Source organism: Hyla sarda, chromosome 1, assembly GCF_029499605.1.
Source record: "Hyla sarda isolate aHylSar1 chromosome 1, aHylSar1.hap1, whole genome shotgun sequence".
Classification (NCBI taxonomy): domain Eukaryota; kingdom Metazoa; phylum Chordata; class Amphibia; order Anura; family Hylidae; genus Hyla; species Hyla sarda.
In genome coordinates, this window is record NC_079189.1 from 612,143,563 (window position 1) to 612,165,075 (window position 21,513).

The 21,513-nt window shown below is 43.1% G+C and overlaps 1 protein-coding gene across 1 annotated transcript in view; it reads right to left on the reverse strand.

Moving 5' to 3' along the window:
- Positions 1 to 21,513, reverse strand: part of LOC130306275 (zinc finger protein 268-like) — a 189,915-nt gene that overhangs the window by 24,511 nt on the left and 143,891 nt on the right. Inside the window, exon 6 of the mRNA XM_056552087.1 lies at positions 3,749 to 4,998. Coding sequence (XP_056408062.1) covers positions 3,749 to 4,998 — 1,250 coding nt within the window. The remainder of the gene's footprint in view (positions 1 to 3,748; positions 4,999 to 21,513) is intronic.

Sequence of the window (21,513 nt, forward strand, 5' to 3'; positions counted from 1 at the left end):
AAATTACTACCTAATGTGGGGTAACTGGTACCAAATGTGGGGAATCTATGCTACCTAATGTGGGGAAACTGCTACCTACCTAATGTGGGGGAACTGCTACCTACCTAATGTGGAGAACTGCTACCTACCTAATGTGGGGGAACTGCTACCTACCTTAAGTGGGGGAACTGCTGCCTACCTAATGCTCCCCCCCCCCCTGGCAGTAGCACCCTCATCATCCACCAGCAACCCCCCCCAGCAGCAGCACCTCCATCAGCAGATCCTGATGGTGGATGATGGGGGTGCTCCTGCCAGGAGGATGATCCTGCCGATGGACGATGGGGGTGATACTGCCAGGGGGGATGGCCAGTAGCACCCTCATCATCTTCCAGCAACACCTCCCCAGTACTAGCACCCCCATCATCAACTAGCAACACCACCAGATTTATATTCAGAGGGTACAGTATGTGGTAGATTTATATTCAGAGGGTACAGTATGTGATGGTATTATATTCATAATGTACAGTGTGTGGTAGTATTATATTCAGAGGGTACAGTGTGTGGCGGTATTATGTTCAGGGGTACAGTATGTGGCAGATTTATATTCAGAGTGTACAGTATGTGATGGTATTATATTCAGAATGTACAGTATGTGGTAGTATTATATTCAGTGGGTACTGTGTGTGGCGGTATTATATTCAGGGGTACAGTATGTGGCAGATTTATATTCAGAGGGTACAGTATATGTTGGTATTATATTTAGAATGTACAGTGTGTGGTAGTATTATATTCAGTGGGTACGGTGTATGGAAGGTTTATAATCAAAGAGTATAGTGTATAGTAGTATTATATTTAGAGGATACAGTGTCTGGCAGGTTTATAATAATTATTGTTTTCATATAGAGGATGAGAATGCGCTGACATAGTGAGGAGACGTCTGGGCGTCACATTCTGCAGACAGAAGTTTTAGCTGGACCAGGCGGTATGTACTATCTGAATTAGATAAGGGAAGACTATAGAGAAGACGTCACCTGTAGTCACTGATATCGTTGTACATTCTCCTCACTATGTCCTATCAGAGCTGGAGTCACTTGTCAGTTCTACAGTTATGATGAGTGAAACTACAACTCCCAGCATAACCTCACCACTGCATAAAGGGGTACTCTACTGGAAAAAATGTTTTTTAATCAACTGGTGCTACAAAGTTAAACAGATTTATAAATTACTTCTACTTAAAAATCTTAATCCTTCCAGTACTTATTAGCTGCTGTATACGTGATTCACAGGAAGTTCTTTTCTTTTTTAATTTATTTTCTGTCTGACCACAGTGCTCTGTGCTGACACCTCTGTCCATGTCAAGAACTGTCCATAGTAGGAGCAAATCCCCATTGCAAACCTCTCCTGCTCTGGACAGTTCCTAACATGGACAGACAGAGCACTGTGGACAGACTGGAAAGAACTACACAACTTCCTGTGGAGAATACAACAGCTTATAAGTACTGTAAGGATTAAGAGCAAAACCCCTGACAGACAGTAAGAAAAGGGCAAATTCTGGAGATGTTTTTTAGGTGAAAGTGACAAGAACGTGAAACGGACTGAACATATAGAGCGAAAGACAGATCTAAGTCTATGTTAAAAGGGTACTCCGATGGAAAAGTTTTTTTTTTAAATCAACTGGTGCCAGAAAGTTAAACAGATTTGTAAATGACTTCTATTTAAAAATATTAATCCTTTCAGTATCAGCTGCTGTATGCTCCACAGGAAATTGTATTCCTTTTTGGAATTATTTTCAGTCTGACCACAGTGCTCTGTGCTGACACCTCTGTCCATGTCAAGAACTGTCCATAGTAGGAGCAAATCCCCATTGCAAACCTCTCCTGCTCTGGACAGTTCCTAACATGGACAGACAGAGCACTGTGGACAGACTGGAAAGAACTACACAACTTCCTGTGGAGAATACAACAGCTTATAAGTACTGTAAGGATTAAGATTTTAAATAGAAGTAATTTAAAAATCTGTTTAACTTCCTGGCACCAGTTGATATAAAAGTAAATATTTTCCAGTGGAGTACCCCTTTAAGTAATTCTGGGAGCTGTATATTTAAATGGTGAAAACTTCTTTAACACTTTCCCATTCTGTGGCAACTTGTATATCTGATTATTATACTGGAATTTCTCACAATGCGCTACAACAGTGGTGTCTGTCACAACAGGCTAAAAACTTACTCGGGGGGGGGGGAGGTATGGGGTGACACCATTTTCTACCGCACCGGGTGACACCAACCCTAGCAACGCCACTGCCTTATACCACTTATAAAAATAAAAAAATGGAGTTACAAGAACATGTTAGTGTAAAAAATGCAGATTTTGAATTTCCTCCTCCACTTTGCTGCTGCTATATATGTTCGGACATTTACGCACGCGGCGATACCAAATATGTTTATTTTAAAAAAAATGTTTACGCTTTTTGGGGGTAAAATGGGAAAAACGGACAATATTCATTTTTATGGGGGAGGGGATTTTTTACTTTTTTTTTTACTTTTTATTTTTACATTTTTCAACTTTTTTTTTTTAACACTTTTTATGTCCCCATAGAGGACTATCTATAGCAATCATTTGATTGCTAATACTGTGCAGTGCTATGCATAGGGCATAACACTGATCTGTATTATCGGTGATCTACTGCTCTGGTCTGCTCGATCTCTGCAAGCGTTCTGAACAAAATGTTCAGAACGCTGGAGCACCGGAGTACCCCTTTAAAAGGGTGATAGCGAAGCTTAGCAGGTGAAGCTTGACTGCTCCTGGTCATCAGGAAAGACCACGATCTCTGGGCAGGCAGAGGCGGAGCTTCCGTGTTTGTGAAGTCACACCACGCCCCCTCCATTCATGTCTATGGGAGGGGGGCGTGACGGCTACGTAGTAGCCGTCACGCCACCTCCCATAGACATGAATGGAGGGAGCGTGGCAGCTGTAGTCACCAGTCATTCAGCACGGAACGGCGTTTGCTCCGTGCACCGGATGACTGGGGTGCCGCAATGGAGATAGTAGGGGTCCCATCCCTTTGGATAAGGGATAAGATGTATTCTGGCAGAGTACCCCTTTAAGGGAAGGTGAGAAGTGTCCAGCCCAGTCAACTCAACTTCAGCAGCTGATAAGTACTGGTAGGATTAAGATTTTTTTAATAGAAGTTATTTATAAATCTGTTTAACTTTCTGGAGCCAGTTGATATATATATATATATATAAGATTTTCACTGGAATACCCTTTAAAGGAAGGACCCTTACCTGCCTCCTCGCCGTCTGATCATTGCTCTGAAGCTCTGATCAGTCACGGTCAATGGCATATACAAAATTACAAAGTGCAAAATTGGGTATTTTTAGTCATTTTTTATACCATAAAAAATGTTTTTTTATATAAAGCATATAAATAAAGTCCCAATAAAACAAAAATTGGACCTGTAAAAACTACAGATCACAGCGCAAAAAATTACCCTCATACAGCCCCATATACGGAAAAATTAAGTGATGGGGGTCAGACGAGGACATTTTTAACATTCAAATTTTCGTGCAAAAAAGTTATAATTGTTTAACAGAAGTAAAACAAAATCAAACTTATATAAGTAAGGTTATTTTAAACATATGTACCTACAGAATAAAAATAAGGTGCGTAGAAACCAAAGTCCCACATTAAAACCACTTCTCCCCTGTGTGCATTCGTTCACGTTTAACAAAATATAATTTCCAGGTAATACATTTACCAAATGAACATCAAAACGGCTTCTCCCTTGTGTGAATTTTGAGATGATGAACTAGATTTGATTTCTGAGTAAAACTTTTCCCACATTCTGAACATGAAAATGGCTTCTCTCCTGTGTGAATTTTGAGATGATGAATTAGATTTGATTTCTGAGTAAAAGTTTTCCCACATTCTGAACATGAAAATGGCCTTTCTCCTGTGTGAGTTCTTATATGGTAAATAAGATTTGATTTGTCAGTAAAACTTTTCCCACACTCTGAACATGAATATGGCCTCTCTCCTGTGTGGGTTCTTTGATGTGTAACAAGGTCTCTTTTATAAGTAAAACATTTCCCACATTCTGAACATGAAAATGGCTTCTCTCCTGTGTGAGTTTTTTTATGCTGAAAAAGATTTGACTTGTCAGTAAAACTTTTCCCACATTCTAAACATGAAAATGGCTTCTCTCCAGTGTGAGTTCTTTGATGTTTGCCAAGAGAGGATTTCCGAGAAAAACATTTCCCACATTCTGTGCATGTAAATGGCTTTTCACCTGTGTGAGTTGTTAGATGTATAACAAGATCTGGTTTCCAAGCAAAACATTTCCCACATTCTGCACATGAAAATGGCTTCTCCCCTGTATGAGTTTTTTTATGTTTATCAAGATCTGATTTCCAAGCAAAACATTTCCCACATTGTACACATGAAAATGGCTTCCCACGTATGTGACTTTTTATATGTTTAACAAGAGCTCTTGTCTGGGTAAAACATTTTCCATAGTCTCTACATGACAACTTACTGTGACTTCTTTGATGTGTAACAAGATTTGATTTCTGAGTAAAACATTTCCCACATTCTAAGCATAAAAATGGCTTTTCTCCTGTGTGAATTCTTTGATGTATGGCCAGACCTGATTTTGCTGAAAAACATTTCCCACATTCTGAACATGAAAATGGTTTCTCTCCTGTGTGAGTTCTTTGATGCTGAATAAGATGTGATGTGGCAGTAAAACATTTCCCACATTCTGAACATGAATACTGCTTCTCCCTTGCACAATTTCTTTGATGTCCAACACCCCTTCTGTGACTTTTTTTTTGCTGAACATCCTGTGATGAATGAGAAGACAGGACCTGTATATAAGGATGAGATGACAGATCTTGGCTGTGAAGGGCTGAGGGTGTATCTGGGATAATGGAATGTTCTTCATATGTATCTTGTGTGATATCATCATCTGCTTTATAATCTGAAGATATAAGATTCTCCTCTGATCTCCTGGTACAAGAATCTGCAGAGAATAACACAGATTTTATTTTTGAGCATTAACCTTAACCCCTTATGTCCTGCCCTATATTACGAGCTCTATCCAACTTGGTATAGCAATGATAAATTAGTGTAACAGGACACCCACCTAGCATTGAACATAAGCCTTAAAGGGGTATTCCAATTTTTTTTCTATTATTTTACAATGCTACAGGGCTCTAAAATGAGTGTAATTCATAATATAGTGTCTGTACCTGTGTTTGATTGTGCTCTTGCAATTCTTATTTGTTTTTTTTGCCCTGATGTAAATTTATCTCCGATCCGCATACATGCAGGGCTAACCGGTGGCAGCCCTGTGTGTTCAGCCCCGCCCCCAAACCCCACTGAACACACAGGGCTGCCACCAGGTAGGGGATAAGGGATAAGTGTCTGATTGCAGGGGGTCAGACCGCTGGGACCTGACCAGAACCCCGGCTCTCCTCATGCACGGAGCGAGCTCCACTCCATGCACAGTTTACGGTTGACCTCACAAAGTTGAGCCCGACACATCCCCCCCATGTATATTTATGGGAGAGTCGGAGATACACAGTCACACAGTCGTTGACTGAATTGAATCTGTGACTCTCCTCTCTATTTAGTGGTTACTACTCACCTGGTTGGTTACCTGTAGGAATGTCCTCCTTATACTGCTCATCACCGCTCACAACTGTCTCTTCTTCTTCCTTTATGTCTGTAGCATTAATATATATCAGATCTTTCCCTGTAGCAATGTCCTCCTTATACTGCTCATCACCGCTCACATCTGTCTCTGGAGCATTAATGTGGTTTAGATCTTCTCCCTGATTCATAAGATGTGGAAAAAATATTGTAAAAGTCATCAGACAGTAGGAGAAGTCACATGGGATATTACAGATGAGGAGTCATGGAGGGTGAGGGGACTGACCACAAGAGCTACACAGCCCTTCTACAGATCATAGGGAATATCTCCATCTACCTGATCATCCTGTGGAAGAAGAGGACGGGGACACCTCTCTGGTGCTGTTCTCTTACTGGATCTGACTGTAGGGAACACATACAGAGACTGAATTCATTCTTTACATACAAATAATGAGAGGACATGTGTATATAGTCATGTCTATTACCTGGTGATGTGAGGGGCTGCTGATCCTCCATCATCACCTGATCCTTGTACTGATCCTTGTGTCCTTCTACATACTCCCACTCCTCCATGGAGAAATAGACCGCCACGTCCTGACACCTTATAGGAACCTGACACATAATGATACAGTCATCACCCCGACCCCTCCAGTGGTGTTACTGTATAATGTCCCAGCATTCCCAGCAGTGTCACCTCTCCAGTCATCACCAGACCCCTCCATTACTGTATAATGTCCCAGCATTCCCAGCAGTGTCACCTCTCCAGTCATCACCAGACCCCTCCATTACTGTATAATGTCCCAGCATTCCCAGCAGTGTCACCTCTCCAGTCATCACCAGACCCCTCCATTACTGTATAATGTCCCAGCAGTGTCACCTCTCCAGTCATCACCAGACCCCTCCATTACTATATAATGTCCCAGCAGTGTCACCTCTCCAGTCATCACCAGACCCCTCCATTACTGTATAATGTCCCAGCAGTGTCACCTCTCCAGTCATCACCAGACCCCTCCATTACTGTATAATGTCCCAGCAGAGTCACCTCTCCAGTCATCACCAGACCCCTCCATTACTGTATAATGTCCCAGCATTCCCAGCAGTGTCACCTCTCCAGTCATCACCAGACCCCTCCATTACTGTATAATGTCCCAGCAGTGTCACCTCTCCAGTCATCCCCAGACCCCTCCATTACTGTATAATGTCCCAGCATTCCCAGCAGTGTCACCTCTCCAGTCATCACCAGACCCCTCCATTACTGTATAATGTCCCAGCAGTGTCACCTCTCCAGTCATCACCAGACCCCTCCATTACTGTATAATGTCCCAGCAGTGTCACCTCTCCAGTCATCACCAGACCCCTCCATTACTGTATAATGTCTCAGTAGTGTCACCTCTCCAGTCATCACCAGACCCCACCATTACTGTATAATGTCCCAGCATTCCCAGCAGTGTCACCTCTCCAGTCATCACCAGACCCCTCCATTACTGTATAATGTCCCAGCAGTGTCACCTCTCCAGTCATCACCAGACCCCTCCATTACTGTATAATGTCCCAGCAGTGTCATCTCTCCAGTCATCACCAGACCCCTCCATTACTGTATAATGTCCCAGCAGTGTGACCTCTCCAGTCATCACCAGACCCCTCCATTACTGTATAATGTCCCAGCAGTGTCACCTCTCCAGTCATCACCAGACCCCTCCATTACTGTATAATGTCCCAGCATTCCCAGCAGTGTCACCTCTCCAGTCATCACCAGTCCCCTCCATTACTGTATAATGTCCCAGCAGTGTCACCTCTCCAGTCATCACCAGACCCCTCCATTACTGTATAATGTCCCAGCAGTGTCACCTCTCCAGTCATCACCAGTCCCCTCCATTACTGTATAATGTCCCAGCAGGGTCACCTCTCCAGTCATCACCAGACCCCTCCATTACTGTATAATGTCCCAGCAGGGTCACCTCTCCAGTCAGCAGCTCCATCATCTTGTTGATGAGCTCTAGGATCTTCTGTTCATCCATTTTCTCATGTATCAGGGAGTGAGGTGGAGGCCCCGGGATTGGGCTCAGGGTTCTTCCCCATCCTTCATACACAGGGGCCCCACAGTGCCCACTAGAGGACTTCTTCACTACTGTGTAATCCTGTGTATGGAGAGACACATTAATATCACTACATACATTCCCAGAATCCCTCACCTCTCCAGTCATATCAATCTGTTATCACATAGATAAGAATGAGGTCATGTGACATCACTCCCAGAATCCCTCACCTCTCCAGTCATATCCATCTGTTATCCCATAGATAGGAATAAGATCATGTGACATCACTCCCAGAATCCCTCACCTCTCCAGTCATATCCATCTGTTATTACATAGATAAGAATGAGGTCATGTGACATCACTCCCAGAATCCCTCACCTCTCCAGTCATATCCATCTGTTATTACATAGATAAGAATGAGGTCATGTGACATCACTCCCAGAATCCCTCACCTCTCCAGTCATATCCATCTGTTATTCCATAGATAAGAATGAGGTCATGTGACATCACTCCCAGAATCCCTCACCTCTCCAGTCATATCCATCTGTTATTACATAGATAAGAATGAGGTCACGTGACATCACTCCCAGAATCCCTCAACTCTCCAGTCATATCCATCTGTTATTACATAGATAAGAATGAGGTCATGTGACATCACTCCCAGAATCCCTCAACTCTCCAGTCATATTCATCTGTTATTACATAAATAAGAATGTCATGTGACATCACTCTCAGAATCCCTCACCTCTCCAGTCATATCATCTGTTATTAAATAGATAAGAATGAGGTCATGTGACATCACTCCCAGAATCCCTCACCTCTCCAGTCATATCCATCTGTTATTACATAGATAAGAATGAGGTCATGTGACATCACTCCCAGAATCCCTCACCTCTCCAGTCATATCCATCTGTTATTCCATAGATAAGAATGAGGTCATGTGACATCACTCCCAGAATCCCTCACCTCTCCAGTCATATCCATCTGTTATTACATAGATAAGAATGAGGTCATGTGACATCACTCCCAGAATCCCTCACCTCTCCAGTCATATCCACCTGTTATTACATAGATAAGAATGAGGTCATGTGACATCACTCCCAGAATCCCTCACCTCTCCAGTCATATCCATCTGTTATTACATAGATAAGAATGAGGTCACTTGACATCACTCCCAGAATCCCTCACCTCTCCAGTCATATCCATCTGTTATTGCATAGATAAGAATGAGGTCATGTGACATCACTCCCAGAATCCCTCACCTCTCCAGTCATATCCATCTGTTATTACATAGATAAGAATGAGGTTATGTGACATCACTCCCAGAATCCCTCACCTCTCCAGTCATATCCATCTGTTATTACATAGATAAGAATGAGGTCATGTGACATCACTCCCAGAATCCCTCACCTCTCCAGTCATATCCATCTGTTATTACATAGATAAGAATGAGGTCCTGTGACATCACTCTCAGAATCCCTCACCTCTCCAGTCATATCCATCTGTTATTACATAGATAAGAATGAGGTCACGTGACATCACTCCCAGAATCCCTCACCTCTCCAGTCATATCCATCTGTTATTACATAGATAAGAATGAGGTCACGTGACATCACTCCCAGAATCCCTCACCTCTCCAGTCATATCCATCTGTTATTCCATAGATAAGAATGAGGTCATGTGACATCACTCCCAGAATCCCTCAACTCTCCAGTCATATTCATCTGTTATTACATAAATAAGAATGTCATGTGACATCACTCCCAGAATCCCTCACCTCTCCAGTCATATCATCTGTTATTAAATAGATAAGAATGAGGTCATGTGACATCACTCCCAGAATCCCTCACCTCTCCAGTCATATCATCTGTTATTACATAAATAAGAATGAGGTCATGTGACATCACTCCCAGAATCCCTCACCTCTCCTGTCATATCCATCTGTTATTACATAGATAAGAATGAGGTCATGTGACATCACTCCCAGAATCCCTCACCTCTCCAGTCATATCCATCTGTTATTACATTGATAAGAATGAGGTCATGTGACATCACTCCCAGAATCCCTCACCTCTCCAGTCATATCCATCTGTTATTACATAGATAAGAATGAGGTCATGTGACATCACTCCCAGAATCCCTCACCTCTCCAGTCATATCCATCTGTTATTACATAGATAAGAATGAGGTCATGTGACATCACTCCCAGAATCCCTCACCTCTCCAGTAAGCCAGAAGAGTATCTGTAGGGTGAGGTTTATGATCCTGTCGGCCATCTTGCTCCTGTCTCTCTCCATGGTTGATGGGTCATCCAGGAGAATTCTCTTATATAGAAGATATCAGCAGAGGATCCTGGATTGGAGAAACCTGAAGGGAAGAAGAGACGATGAGAAATGGCGGCTGCTAATAGAAAGAACAGCAGACGTGTCCTCGTTTTGTGTTTCTTCGTTCACTAGGATTAGTCAGGGTGTGGTTGCCCTTCTGGGTGTCCCTCCTGTGGAGGTGTGTGTGGCCTTTAGGTTCCTCACCTCCCTGCCCTGTGGCATTCCTGCTTCAGTAGGATTGTCAAACCGGTTTTACTAGTTCCTTGGTAGCAACCTTGTTGACATTTAGCTGCTCGCCAGAAACATTTTCGGTACCTGAGTAGCTTTGGTGAAAGGAGACGTTGTACCTGGAATCTTGCAGGTGCCTTTCGGCCCAGAGGTGAAGGGTTTGGTTTGTTGGGGGCCTCACTCCTGTGGGAGAAGGTCTTGCAATAGACCGCATCCTCGTGCACAGTTTTTTAACACTTGCGTGATTTGAGAGCACGGATCTAGACACGTCAATAGAAGAAAAAAACACACGGCCACAGAGATAAATACACAGAAAGTTCTGGATCTTGTCCCTTATGGACCTGAAGGGGTTAATAGTAATGTCTCCTCCCCCAGCGCTCCTGATGTCACCACAATCGTATATACCTCCACCTGCAGACTGTACAGGAGCCGTGAGCTTACAGGACCTGCGATGATGTCACCGTCATGTGATCAGTCACATGGAGGAGGAGGAGTCACATGATCAGTGGCTGCTGCTCTAGGCTCATCTGCTCAGTGTATGCAGGACTCTGCTGTGCTGGTTGTGATCGCTGCTGGATGAGCTGAAGTTATGTGTATGCAGCAGAGCTGTGTGTGTGTGATGTGCGTGGTGCAGAGCTGTGTATGTGTGTGTTATATATGTCTGCAGCAGAGCTGTGTGTAATGTGCATGTAGCTGAGCTGTATGTGTACACAGTAGAGCTGTATATGTGTAATGTGCATGTAGCTGAGCTGTATGTGTACACAGTAGAGCTGTATATGTGTAATGTACATGTAGCTGAGCTGTATGTGTACACAGTAGAGCTGTATATGTGTAATGTACATGTAGCTGAGCTGTATGTGTACACAGTAGTGCTGTATATGAGTAATGTACATGTAGCTGAGCTGTATGTGTACACAGTAGAGCTGTATATGTGTAATGTACATGTAGCTGAGCTGTATGTGTACACAGTAGTGCTGTATATGTGTAATGTGCATGTAGTTGAGCTGTATGTACACAGTAGTGCTGTATATGTGTAATGTACATGTAGCTGAGCTGTATGTGTACACAGTAGAGCTGTATATGTGTAATGTGCATGTAGCTGAGCTGTATGTGTACACAGTAGTGCTGTATATGTGTAATGTACATGTAGCTGAGCTGTATGTGTACACAGTAGAGCTGTATATGTGTAATGTACATGTAGCTGAGCTGTATGTGTACACAGTAGAGCTGTATATGTGTAATGTGCATGTAGCTGAGCTGTATGTGTACACAGTAGAGCTGTATATGTGTAATGTACATGTAGCTGAGCTGTATGTGTACACAGTAGAGCTGTATATGTGTAATGTACATGTAGCTGAGCTGTATGTGTACACAGTAGAGCTGTATATGTGTAATGTGCATGTAGCTGAGCTGTATGTGTACACAGTAGTGCTGTATATGTGTAATGTACATGTAGCTGAGCTGTATGTGTACACAGCAGAGCTGTATATGTGTAATATACATGTAGCTGAGCTGTATGTGTACACAGTAGTGCTGTATATGTGTAATGTACATGTAGCTGAGCTGTATGTGTACACAGTAGAGCTGTATATGTGTAATATACATGTAGCTGAGCTGTATGTGTACAGTAGAGCTGTATATGTGTAATGTGCATGTAGCTGAGCTGTATGTGTACACAGTAGAGCTGTATATGTGTAATGTGCATGTAGCTGAGCTGTATGTGTACACAGTAGAGCTGTATATGTGTAATGTACATGTAGCTGAGCTGTATGTGTACACAGTAGAGCTGTATATGTGTAATATACATGTAGCTGAGCTGTATGTGTACACAGTAGAGCTGTATATGTGTAATGTACATATAGCTGAGCTGTATGTGTACACAATAGAGCTGTATATGTGTAATATACATGTAGCTGAGCTGTATGTGTACACAGTAGAGCTGTATATGTGTAATGTACATGTAGCTGAGCTGTATGTGTACACAGTAGAGCTGTATATGTGTAATGTACATGTAGCTGAGCTGTATGTGTACACAGTAGTGCTGTATATGAGTAATGTACATGTAGCTGAGCTGTATGTGTACACAGTAGTGCTGTATATGTGTAATGTGCATGTAGCTGAGCTGTATGTGTACACAGTAGTGCTGTATATGTGTAATGTGCATGTAGCTGAGCTGTATGTGTACACAGTAGAGCTGTATATGTGTAATGTACATGTAGCTGAGCTGTATGTGTACACAGTAGAGCTGTATATGTGTAATGTACATGTAGCTGAGCTGTATGTGTACACAGTAGAGCTGTATATGTGTAATGTACATGTAGCTGAGCTGTATGTGTACACAGTAGTGCTGTATATGTGTAATGTGCATGTAGTTGAGCTGTATGTACACAGTAGTGCTGTATATGTGTAATGTACATGTAGCTGAGCTGTATGTGTACACAGTAGAGCTGTATATGTGTAATGTGCATGTAGCTGAGCTGTATGTGTACACAGTAGTGCTGTATATGTGTAATGTACATGTAGCTGAGCTGTATGTGTACACAGTAGAGCTGTATATGTGTAATGTGCATGTAGCTGAGCTGTATGTGTACACAGTAGAGCTGTATATGTGTAATGTACATGTAGCTGAGCTGTATGTGTACACAGTAGAGCTGTATATGTGTAATGTACATGTAGCTGAGCTGTATGTGTACACAGTAGAGCTGTATATGTGTAATGTGCATGTAGCTGAGCTGTATGTGTACACAGTAGTGCTGTATATGTGTAATGTACATGTAGCTGAGCTGTATGTGTACACAGCAGAGCTGTATATGTGTAATATACATGTAGCTGAGCTGTATGTGTACACAGTAGTGCTGTATATGTGTAATGTACATGTAGCTGAGCTGTATGTGTACACAGTAGAGCTGTATATGTGTAATATACATGTAGCTGAGCTGTATGTGTACAGTAGAGCTGTATATGTGTAATGTGCATGTAGCTGAGCTGTATGTGTACACAGTAGAGCTGTATATGTGTAATGTGCATGTAGCTGAGCTGTATGTGTACACAGTAGAGCTGTATATGTGTAATGTACATGTAGCTGAGCTGTATGTGTACACAGTAGAGCTGTATATGTGTAATATACATGTAGCTGAGCTGTATGTGTACACAGTAGAGCTGTATATGTGTAATGTACATATAGCTGAGCTGTATGTGTACACATTAGAGCTGTATATGTGTAATGTACATGTAGCTGAGCTGTATGTGTACACAGTAGAGCTGTATATGTGTAATGTACATGTAGCTGAGCTGTATGTGTACACAGTAGAGCTGTATATGTGTAATGTACATGTAGCTGAGCTGTATGTGTACACAGTAGAGCTGTATATGTGTAATATACATGTAGCTGAGCTGTATGTGTACACAGTAGAGCTGTATATATGTAATGTGCATATAGCTGAGCTGTATGTGTACACAGTAGAGCTGTATATGTGTAATGTACATGTAGCTGAGCTGTATATGTACACAGTAGAGCTGTATATGTGTAATGTACATGTAGCTGTGCTGTATGTGTACACAGTAGTGCTGTATATGTGTAATGTACATGTAGCTGAGCTGTATGTGTACACAGTAGAGCTGTATATGTGTAATGTACATGTAGCTGAGCTGTATGTGTACACAGTAGAGCTGTATATGTGTAATGTACATGTAGCTGAGCTGTATGTGTACACAGTAGAGCTGTATATGTGTAATGTACATGTAGCTGAGCTGTATGTGTACACAGTAGAGCTGTATATGTGTAATGTACATGTAGCTGAGCTGTATGTGCATATTTGCTAAAATTTTGTCTGCCAGGCTTTGTTACCACCTCCCATCCCTTGTTCATAAGGAGCAGGTGGGCTTTGTTCCCTGTCATCAAGGTGGGGATAATACAAGGAGGGTCATAGACATCATCAATCGTCAGTCAGATTGGGCCCTGATGCTCAGTTTGAATGCAGAAAAGACTTCAACAGGACTTGACAGGGGTGTCCACTGTCCCCACTAATATTTGTACTCTGTATTGAACCCCTGAGCATCTCTGTTCTCCTGTTGCACAACAGGGAATTCGAAATCTACCTATTTGCTGATGTTAGTGATGCCTATGTTAGTGATGATGGCAGGTTAGTCTATGGGGGTGGCTAGCAGTATCAGACAGTACAAAAAATTACATGGCTGCACCCCTTTGTCATCTGGTCGCCTGGTCTATGTACCATGCTGTCAGGAATAGCCTTGCTATGCCTGTTTAGTTTGGACTGGTTTTCCCTTAAGTTTTCCCTCAGTCAAGATGGTGGATTGTGTCTCAGCTGGGTGCCATCTTACTTCCTGTCTGATATATAAACCCCTCAGGCCTGTTGCTCAGTGCTTGAGTATTGTGTCTGTGTTCCTGCTTGTACAGTCCTCTAGCCTGGAACTTGCTCTCGGGTCTGTTCCTCCACTTGCGGTTTACCCTGCTAACCTTGTGTACCTGCTGATGGATTATCAAGTCTCCTCCTGATTCCTCGCCTGGATCTCTGCTTATCTTCCTACTACTCCTGTGCAAGTCTCCTGCATTTTGGCCTAGTCTCTGCCATTGGTCTCCAGCAGTATCCACCAGTATCGTGACAGGATACTCAAGCCTACAATGGAGTCCGCTGGGACTGGGAGTTCGGAGGTTCGCATTAAGCAGCTGCAGACTACTCTGGCTAATCTGCACACCGAGATGCAGGTGTTAAAAAACAAATATGATGCCTTTGAAGGACAGGCTTCTCACAAGGTCCACATTTATGGACAAACAATTCAAGAGCTACGTGGGACGGTGCAGACATTATCTGACCGGATAGCCCACTTGGAGGCTCAAGCTTCTGTACCATCTACTTCCGTGCCTGTCATGAGTCCTAAGTTGCCGCCGTTCAGATTTAGCGGAGTCCGCGACAAATTCTGGGGAATCCTCAATCAATGTAGGCTATACTTTGATGCAAATTCATCCCAGTTTCCTAGTGACCGGTCTAAAGTCCTGTGTATCATTATGCTGCTGACACATAAAGCCATTGCCTGGGCTAGTCCATCGATTGAGACCCAAGACCCCTGGCTGAACAACCTTGAAGATTTCATCGACGCCATGAGTCAAATGTTTGATGACCCTAATCGAGGTGCTACGGCTGAAGCAGCACTACTAGCATTGCGCCAAGGCAGACGACCTGTCACCGAGTATGCAATGAAGTTCAAGAGGTGGGCTATCGACACTGATTGGAATGACGCAGCGAAAATGTATTTTTTTAGGAAAGGACTCTCCAGCGCATTAAAAGATGAACTTGCCCGTGCAGAGGCCCCTTTAGGCTTAGACGCCTTTAATAACCATTGTATTAGGATTGACACCCGACTGTCTGAACGATGACAAGAGAAATGGGCTACCTTGAATTTTGATACTAAGCAGTACCCTTCTTTCCCCGTCACTATCTCTAAGGAACCGCAAGGAAAGATTCAAAGGGAATCGGGAAGTGAGCCGATGCAAGTAGATTCCATACTAAGGCGTGAAAGCATTGACAGAAGAGAGCATAGACTCCGGGAAAGTTTATGCTTCTACTGCGGAAAATCTGATCACTTTCTTATCAACTGCCCTAGCCGCCCTCGGAGATTGGTGGCAGCCATTACGGATCCTGACTTTGTGGACGGGGAATCAATTGTTTCTGAAACAGAATTATCAGAGAAAGCAGCTGTCCATTCCATCTCATCGGTGGCCCCTCATTTTAAGAAAGAAAATAAAGATTCCTACTGCCTTCTTCCTATTAAGTTTCTGACTAATTCTCAGTGGATTTCTACCTCTGCTATGGTGGATTCTGGAGCTATTGGCAATTTCATGGACCTTTCTTTTGCCCAAAAGCATGGGGTCAGATTTAACAAAAAGCTCTCACCCGTGGTAATGGAAACCGTAGATGGATCTCCAGTGAGCTCTGGGCCTGTGGATCAAGAGACGGAACCACTTGAGATCATTATAACACCCCAGCACCGTGAAGTCCTCTCATTCCTGTTGATCTCGTCTCCACATTTTCCTGTTATTTTAGGCCTACCATGGTTGCAAGCACAGAACCCTGTCATAAACTGGGAAACTAAAGAAATAAGTTTCCCTGGGGGGAATGGTCTTTTGACAGAGCACTCTGAACAAGATTCTAAAGAACCAGTTGAAGATAATAAAATGGTAGAATTACCCTCTGTATATAAGGATTATGCGGACGTGTGCAAGAAACAAAATGCAGACAAGCTTCCCCCACATCGATCTTATGACTGCCCCATAGAATTGCTTCCTGTTGCCCCTATACCCTTTGGACACATTTACCCTTTGGCAGACCCTGAACTAAAAGCCCTCAAGGACTACATAGAAGAAAATCTGGCTAAGGGGTTCATCCGCCCATCCTCCTCACCTGCAGGGGCTCCCATATTCTTTGTCAAAAAGAAGGATGGTTCTCTAAGACCTTGCATTGATTACAGGGAACGTAACAAAGTTACAACCAAGAACCGCTACCCTCTACCATTGATTCTGAAGCTCTTGGAGATAGTGCGTCATGCAAAGGTGTTCACCAAGTTAGACCTGCGTGGCGCTTCTAACTTGGTCCGCATAAGGTCACGTTATGGACATTTTGAATATCTTGTTATGCCATTTGGTCTTTGCAACACCCCTACTACCTTAAAACATCTCATCAATGATATCTTCAGAGACCTTTTGGATCAGTTTGTAGTCATCTATTTGGATGATATCTTAATTTTCTCCAACTCTATGGAAGAACATCAGAGACATGTGAAACTGATTCTGGACCGTTTAAGGGAGAACCAACTCTACATTACAATTGAAAAATGTGAATTTCATCAGACTGAAATCCAATTTCTGGGTTATATAATTTCACCCCGTGGCCTACACATGGACTGTAGCAAGATTAAAGCAATAGTAGACTGGCCTACCCCCAAAAACATAAAAGATGTTCAACGTTTCATAGGTTTTGCCAATTTCTATAGACGTTTTATTAGGAATTTCTCAGAGATCATTGCTCCTATTACACAGTTGACTAAGAAAAGAAATGCCTTTGCCTGGTCTTCTCAAGCACAAGAATCCTTTTGTCTCCTAAAGTCTAAGTTCACTACAGCCCCAGTGTTACTTCATCCCGACCCAGAATGTGCCTTCATTGTGGAAGTAGATGCTATTCTGTCGCAGAGAGCAGGATACTAGGGTTTATTGCATCCCTGTGCCTTTTTCTCCCGACGTTTATCACCCGCTGAGAAGAACTATGATGTGGGGAATAAAGAACTGTTGGCCATTATTGCAGCTTTCAAGGAATGGAGGCATCATCTTCAAGGAACCTCACAGCAAATAATTGTTCTAACTGATCACCGTAACTTGGAATTTGTTAGATCTGCCAAGTGTCTATCTCCTCGCCAGGCTCGTTGCAGTCTCTTTCTCAACCAATTCAACTTTGTAATCTCATACCGGCCTGGTTCCCGAAATGGCAAAGCGGATGCTCTATCTAGAATTTTTTCCAATGATTCTACTTCTATTATTCCACCCAAAACTATTGTTTCTGAGTCTAACTTTGTGGGAGTAATCCATAATAAGGACTTGATGGAAGAGATAAAAGAGGCCTATAAAACAGATTCCTTGCTGTCTCAACCACCTGATGAGGTGCATTTAACGCTTAAGAACAAGACGTGGATCCACGGGCAGCAGCTATATATACCTGAAACAGTAAGATTGAAAATTCAAAAACTTGCCCATGATTCTAAGATTGCTGGGCACAAGGGAGTGCAGAAGACACAGGAATTCCTATCTCGTTACTTTTGGTGGCCCAATTATCAACAGGACATAAGAAAATATGTATTGTCATGTGACGTTTGTGCTAGATGCAAGACTCCACGTTCTTCACCCTTGGGTTTGTTACAGCCTTTGCCGATCCCCTCTCGTCCCTGGGGTTCCATTTCCATGGACTTTATCGTAGATCTACCTACCTCTAAGGGAAAAAATACAATTCTGGTAGTAGTTGACCGGCTCACCAAGGCTGCACACTTCATTCCATGTACCGGCTTACCTTCCGCTAAAGACACTGCTGACCTTGTAGTTCAGAATGTATTTCGTTTTCATGGAGTTCCTGATGAAGTTATCTCAGATCGTGGGGTACAGTTTACATCAAAAAAGTTTTCGTTCAGCACTTGATATTGAGGTTAACTTATCAAACGCCTTTCACCCACAATCTAATGGACAAACTGAGCACACAAATCAGACCCAGGAACAGTACTTACGATGCTATATCTGTCATTTACAAGATGATTGGGCCGATCTGCTCCCGGTGGCTGAGTTTTCCTACAATAACTCCCAAAATGCCTCCACTAAGCAAACTCCTTTTTTTGCGAATTTGGGATATAACCCAAATATTCTACCCAAATTCCCTGCTGTTTCACCTATGCCTGCAGTTGCGGAAAGGATCTCTAAGTTACAGCAAAATTTGGAACTAATTACAAGAAGGCGGTAGATAAATTTCGTAGGCCAGCACCAATGTTTAAGGTAGGAGATAAAGTATGGCTCTCCACCAGAAATTTGAAACTTAAGGTGCCTTCTCCAAAACTGGGACAGAAGTTTATTGGGCCTTATAAGATTATCCGGATTACTAGTCCAGTAGCTGTTCGGCTCCAACTCCCATGATCCATGAAGATTCATCCTGTTTTTCATGTGTCTCTGTTAAAACCTGTTGTGCTCAACCCTTTTCCGGAACGTATTCCTTCTCCTCCTGATGCAGTGGAGGTAGATGGGCAAGAACAGTTTATTGTAGAAGAAATCTTGGACTCTAGAATTTTCAGGAACCAACTACAGTACCTCGTTAAGTGGCAAGGTTATGGGCCTGAAGAAAATTCTTGGGAACCTGTAAGTAATATTAATGCTCCCCGACTGATCAAACAGTTTCCTCAAAGACATCCTGGGAGGCCGTGGCAGGTCATGTCCAGAGGCCGCTGTTGAGGTGGGAGTAATGTCAAGAATAGCCTTGCAATGCCTGTTTAGTTTGGACTGGTTTTCCCTTAAGTTTTCCCTCAGTCAAGATGGTGGATTGTGTCTCAGCTGGGTGCCATCTTACTTCCTGTCTGATATATAAACCCCTCAGGCCTGTTGCTCAGTGCTTGAGTATTGTGTCTGTGTTCCTGCCTGTACAGTCCTCTAGCCTGGAACTTGCTCTCGGGTCTGTTCCTCCACTTGCGGTTTACCCTGCTAACCTTGTGTACCTGCTGATGGATTATCAAGTCTCCTCCTGATACCTCTCCTGGATCTCTGCTTATCTTCCTGCTACTCCTGTGCAAGTCTCCTGCATTTTGGCCTAGTCTCTGCCATTGGTCTCCAGCAGTATCCACCAGTATCCACCAGTATCGTGACACATGCATATAGTAAATGAATGGAGACCGAGAAGCTCTGGCTAGCTCCTATCCACCCAAAATCTTTTCTGTGGTCCTCTTCCCCTCTGCGGCCTCTCCGGGATCCCTCCTGGGCCCCATGGCCCTTTCCAAGTATATTTGAGGTTACTGTGGTGTACGTTTAAGCTCTTCTCTCCCTCTTCTCCACTGTTGTCTTTTCTCATCCGGAGCTGCCTGCTGGTTAGACTTCAGAAATGGTGGGGTTCAGGAGGGGGGGGGTACTCTTCTTCTATGCGGATGTTGTAGATCCCTTCACTCGCTCCCTATAGTCATGTGACCAGTTGAGCTCTAGACATGGGTTTCCTTCCTCTGAGCAGCTCCATTATCTTCAGATACATAATCTGGAATGCACCACACATAATAAGTTGGAAAATGGAAACATTTGGCACAGAAATTCCGCCATTTGCACAGAACAGCAGAGTCTCGTTGAATTTAACCTCCAAAACGGTAATCCGCATGGAAATGCTGATCAGTCTGATCCTTACCGTGCCCAGATCCGCCGCGCCGTTCGTCCGTTATCTTCTATAATCGGTATATTCAAATAAGGTGCTAACTGGCACTCTGATGTCAGTGCCGGGCCGCAGCAACACCCAGTTCATCAATATTCCGCTGTACCGCTGGTTAGTGCGGGGAAAGAAAGCTGACAGTTTTCCTTTTAAGCTGTGTGTGTTTAGTCGGTTTTCGGATTTGTATGTTCTTTTTTTTTTCTTTTTCTAACTAAAACACATACTAATAAATAGTCGGTCACAAACCAGGAACATAGAACTCTCTAGTATAAAGTTCAGAAGACACAGATCAGAGTTAGTACAGAGTACACTATATCAGCGGACATGAACAGAAGACACTTTAGATAAGCGGTCTTGAACAGAACTCCAGAGATCTGAATAAAGAACTAATAAACATATAGAGTTCAAAACACCAGACAGGAAAACGGATAAGTCTGAACACACTCCAGAACAAAACAGGAATAAGCTTAATCCCCTAGAAAAACCTCCGGTAGACACAGGAATAACAATACCCCCTGAGTCCCCACAGACAGGTAAACGGGATCTATCGCTAATCAGGAATAATCGCAATCCCTGCGAACACCTCCAGTAGACACGGAGTCCCCATGGACAGGTAATAGGGATGCCTAGATACACAGGATGAACACTGTTCACACTGAACACAAGACAGGAATCGCTATCCCTTCAGAACACCTCCAGTAGACGCAGGAATAACAATACCCTTTGAGTCCCCATTAACAGGGAACAGGTATCTAACATAGGACACTGTTCACTCCACTAACCAAGTAGCCATTAATAACAAATCCAGTGTAAACAGGATGCTGGCCCAGTAGGAAAACAGAAATATAAAACACAGAACTTCATATAAACTGATACAAGAGAAAACACAGTTTGAACAGACACGTAGCAAAAAGATCCTATAACCGACTAAACAAACACAGCTTAAAATCTACTAAGAGCATGCCGCATAAAATACATAGTGCATGCTAAAACAGAGATAGTAGATTAAAAGCTCAAGAGTGTTTCACCAAGAGCTCTATAATGAAGTATCACCAGCCCAGTGGCTAGACTGGGCTGACATTATATAGACACACCCCAGGAGCTATTGGCTAGCAAGCAAAAGGCTATTAACTATTCCCTGGCCAGGGAACATAAAACTGTTCACACACAAGCAAATCCAATGGCTGTATGTGAACACAGACATGACAACAGCAATGCATTTTTTAGTGGATCTTTCTGCGGCCCTCTCAGAAACACATTGCCGTCTATGGGGACGGAAATGCAGTCCACACGGTCCTAGTGCCACCTGCGCAATCTCTGGCAGAAATTCTTGCTGTCTGGTGATTCC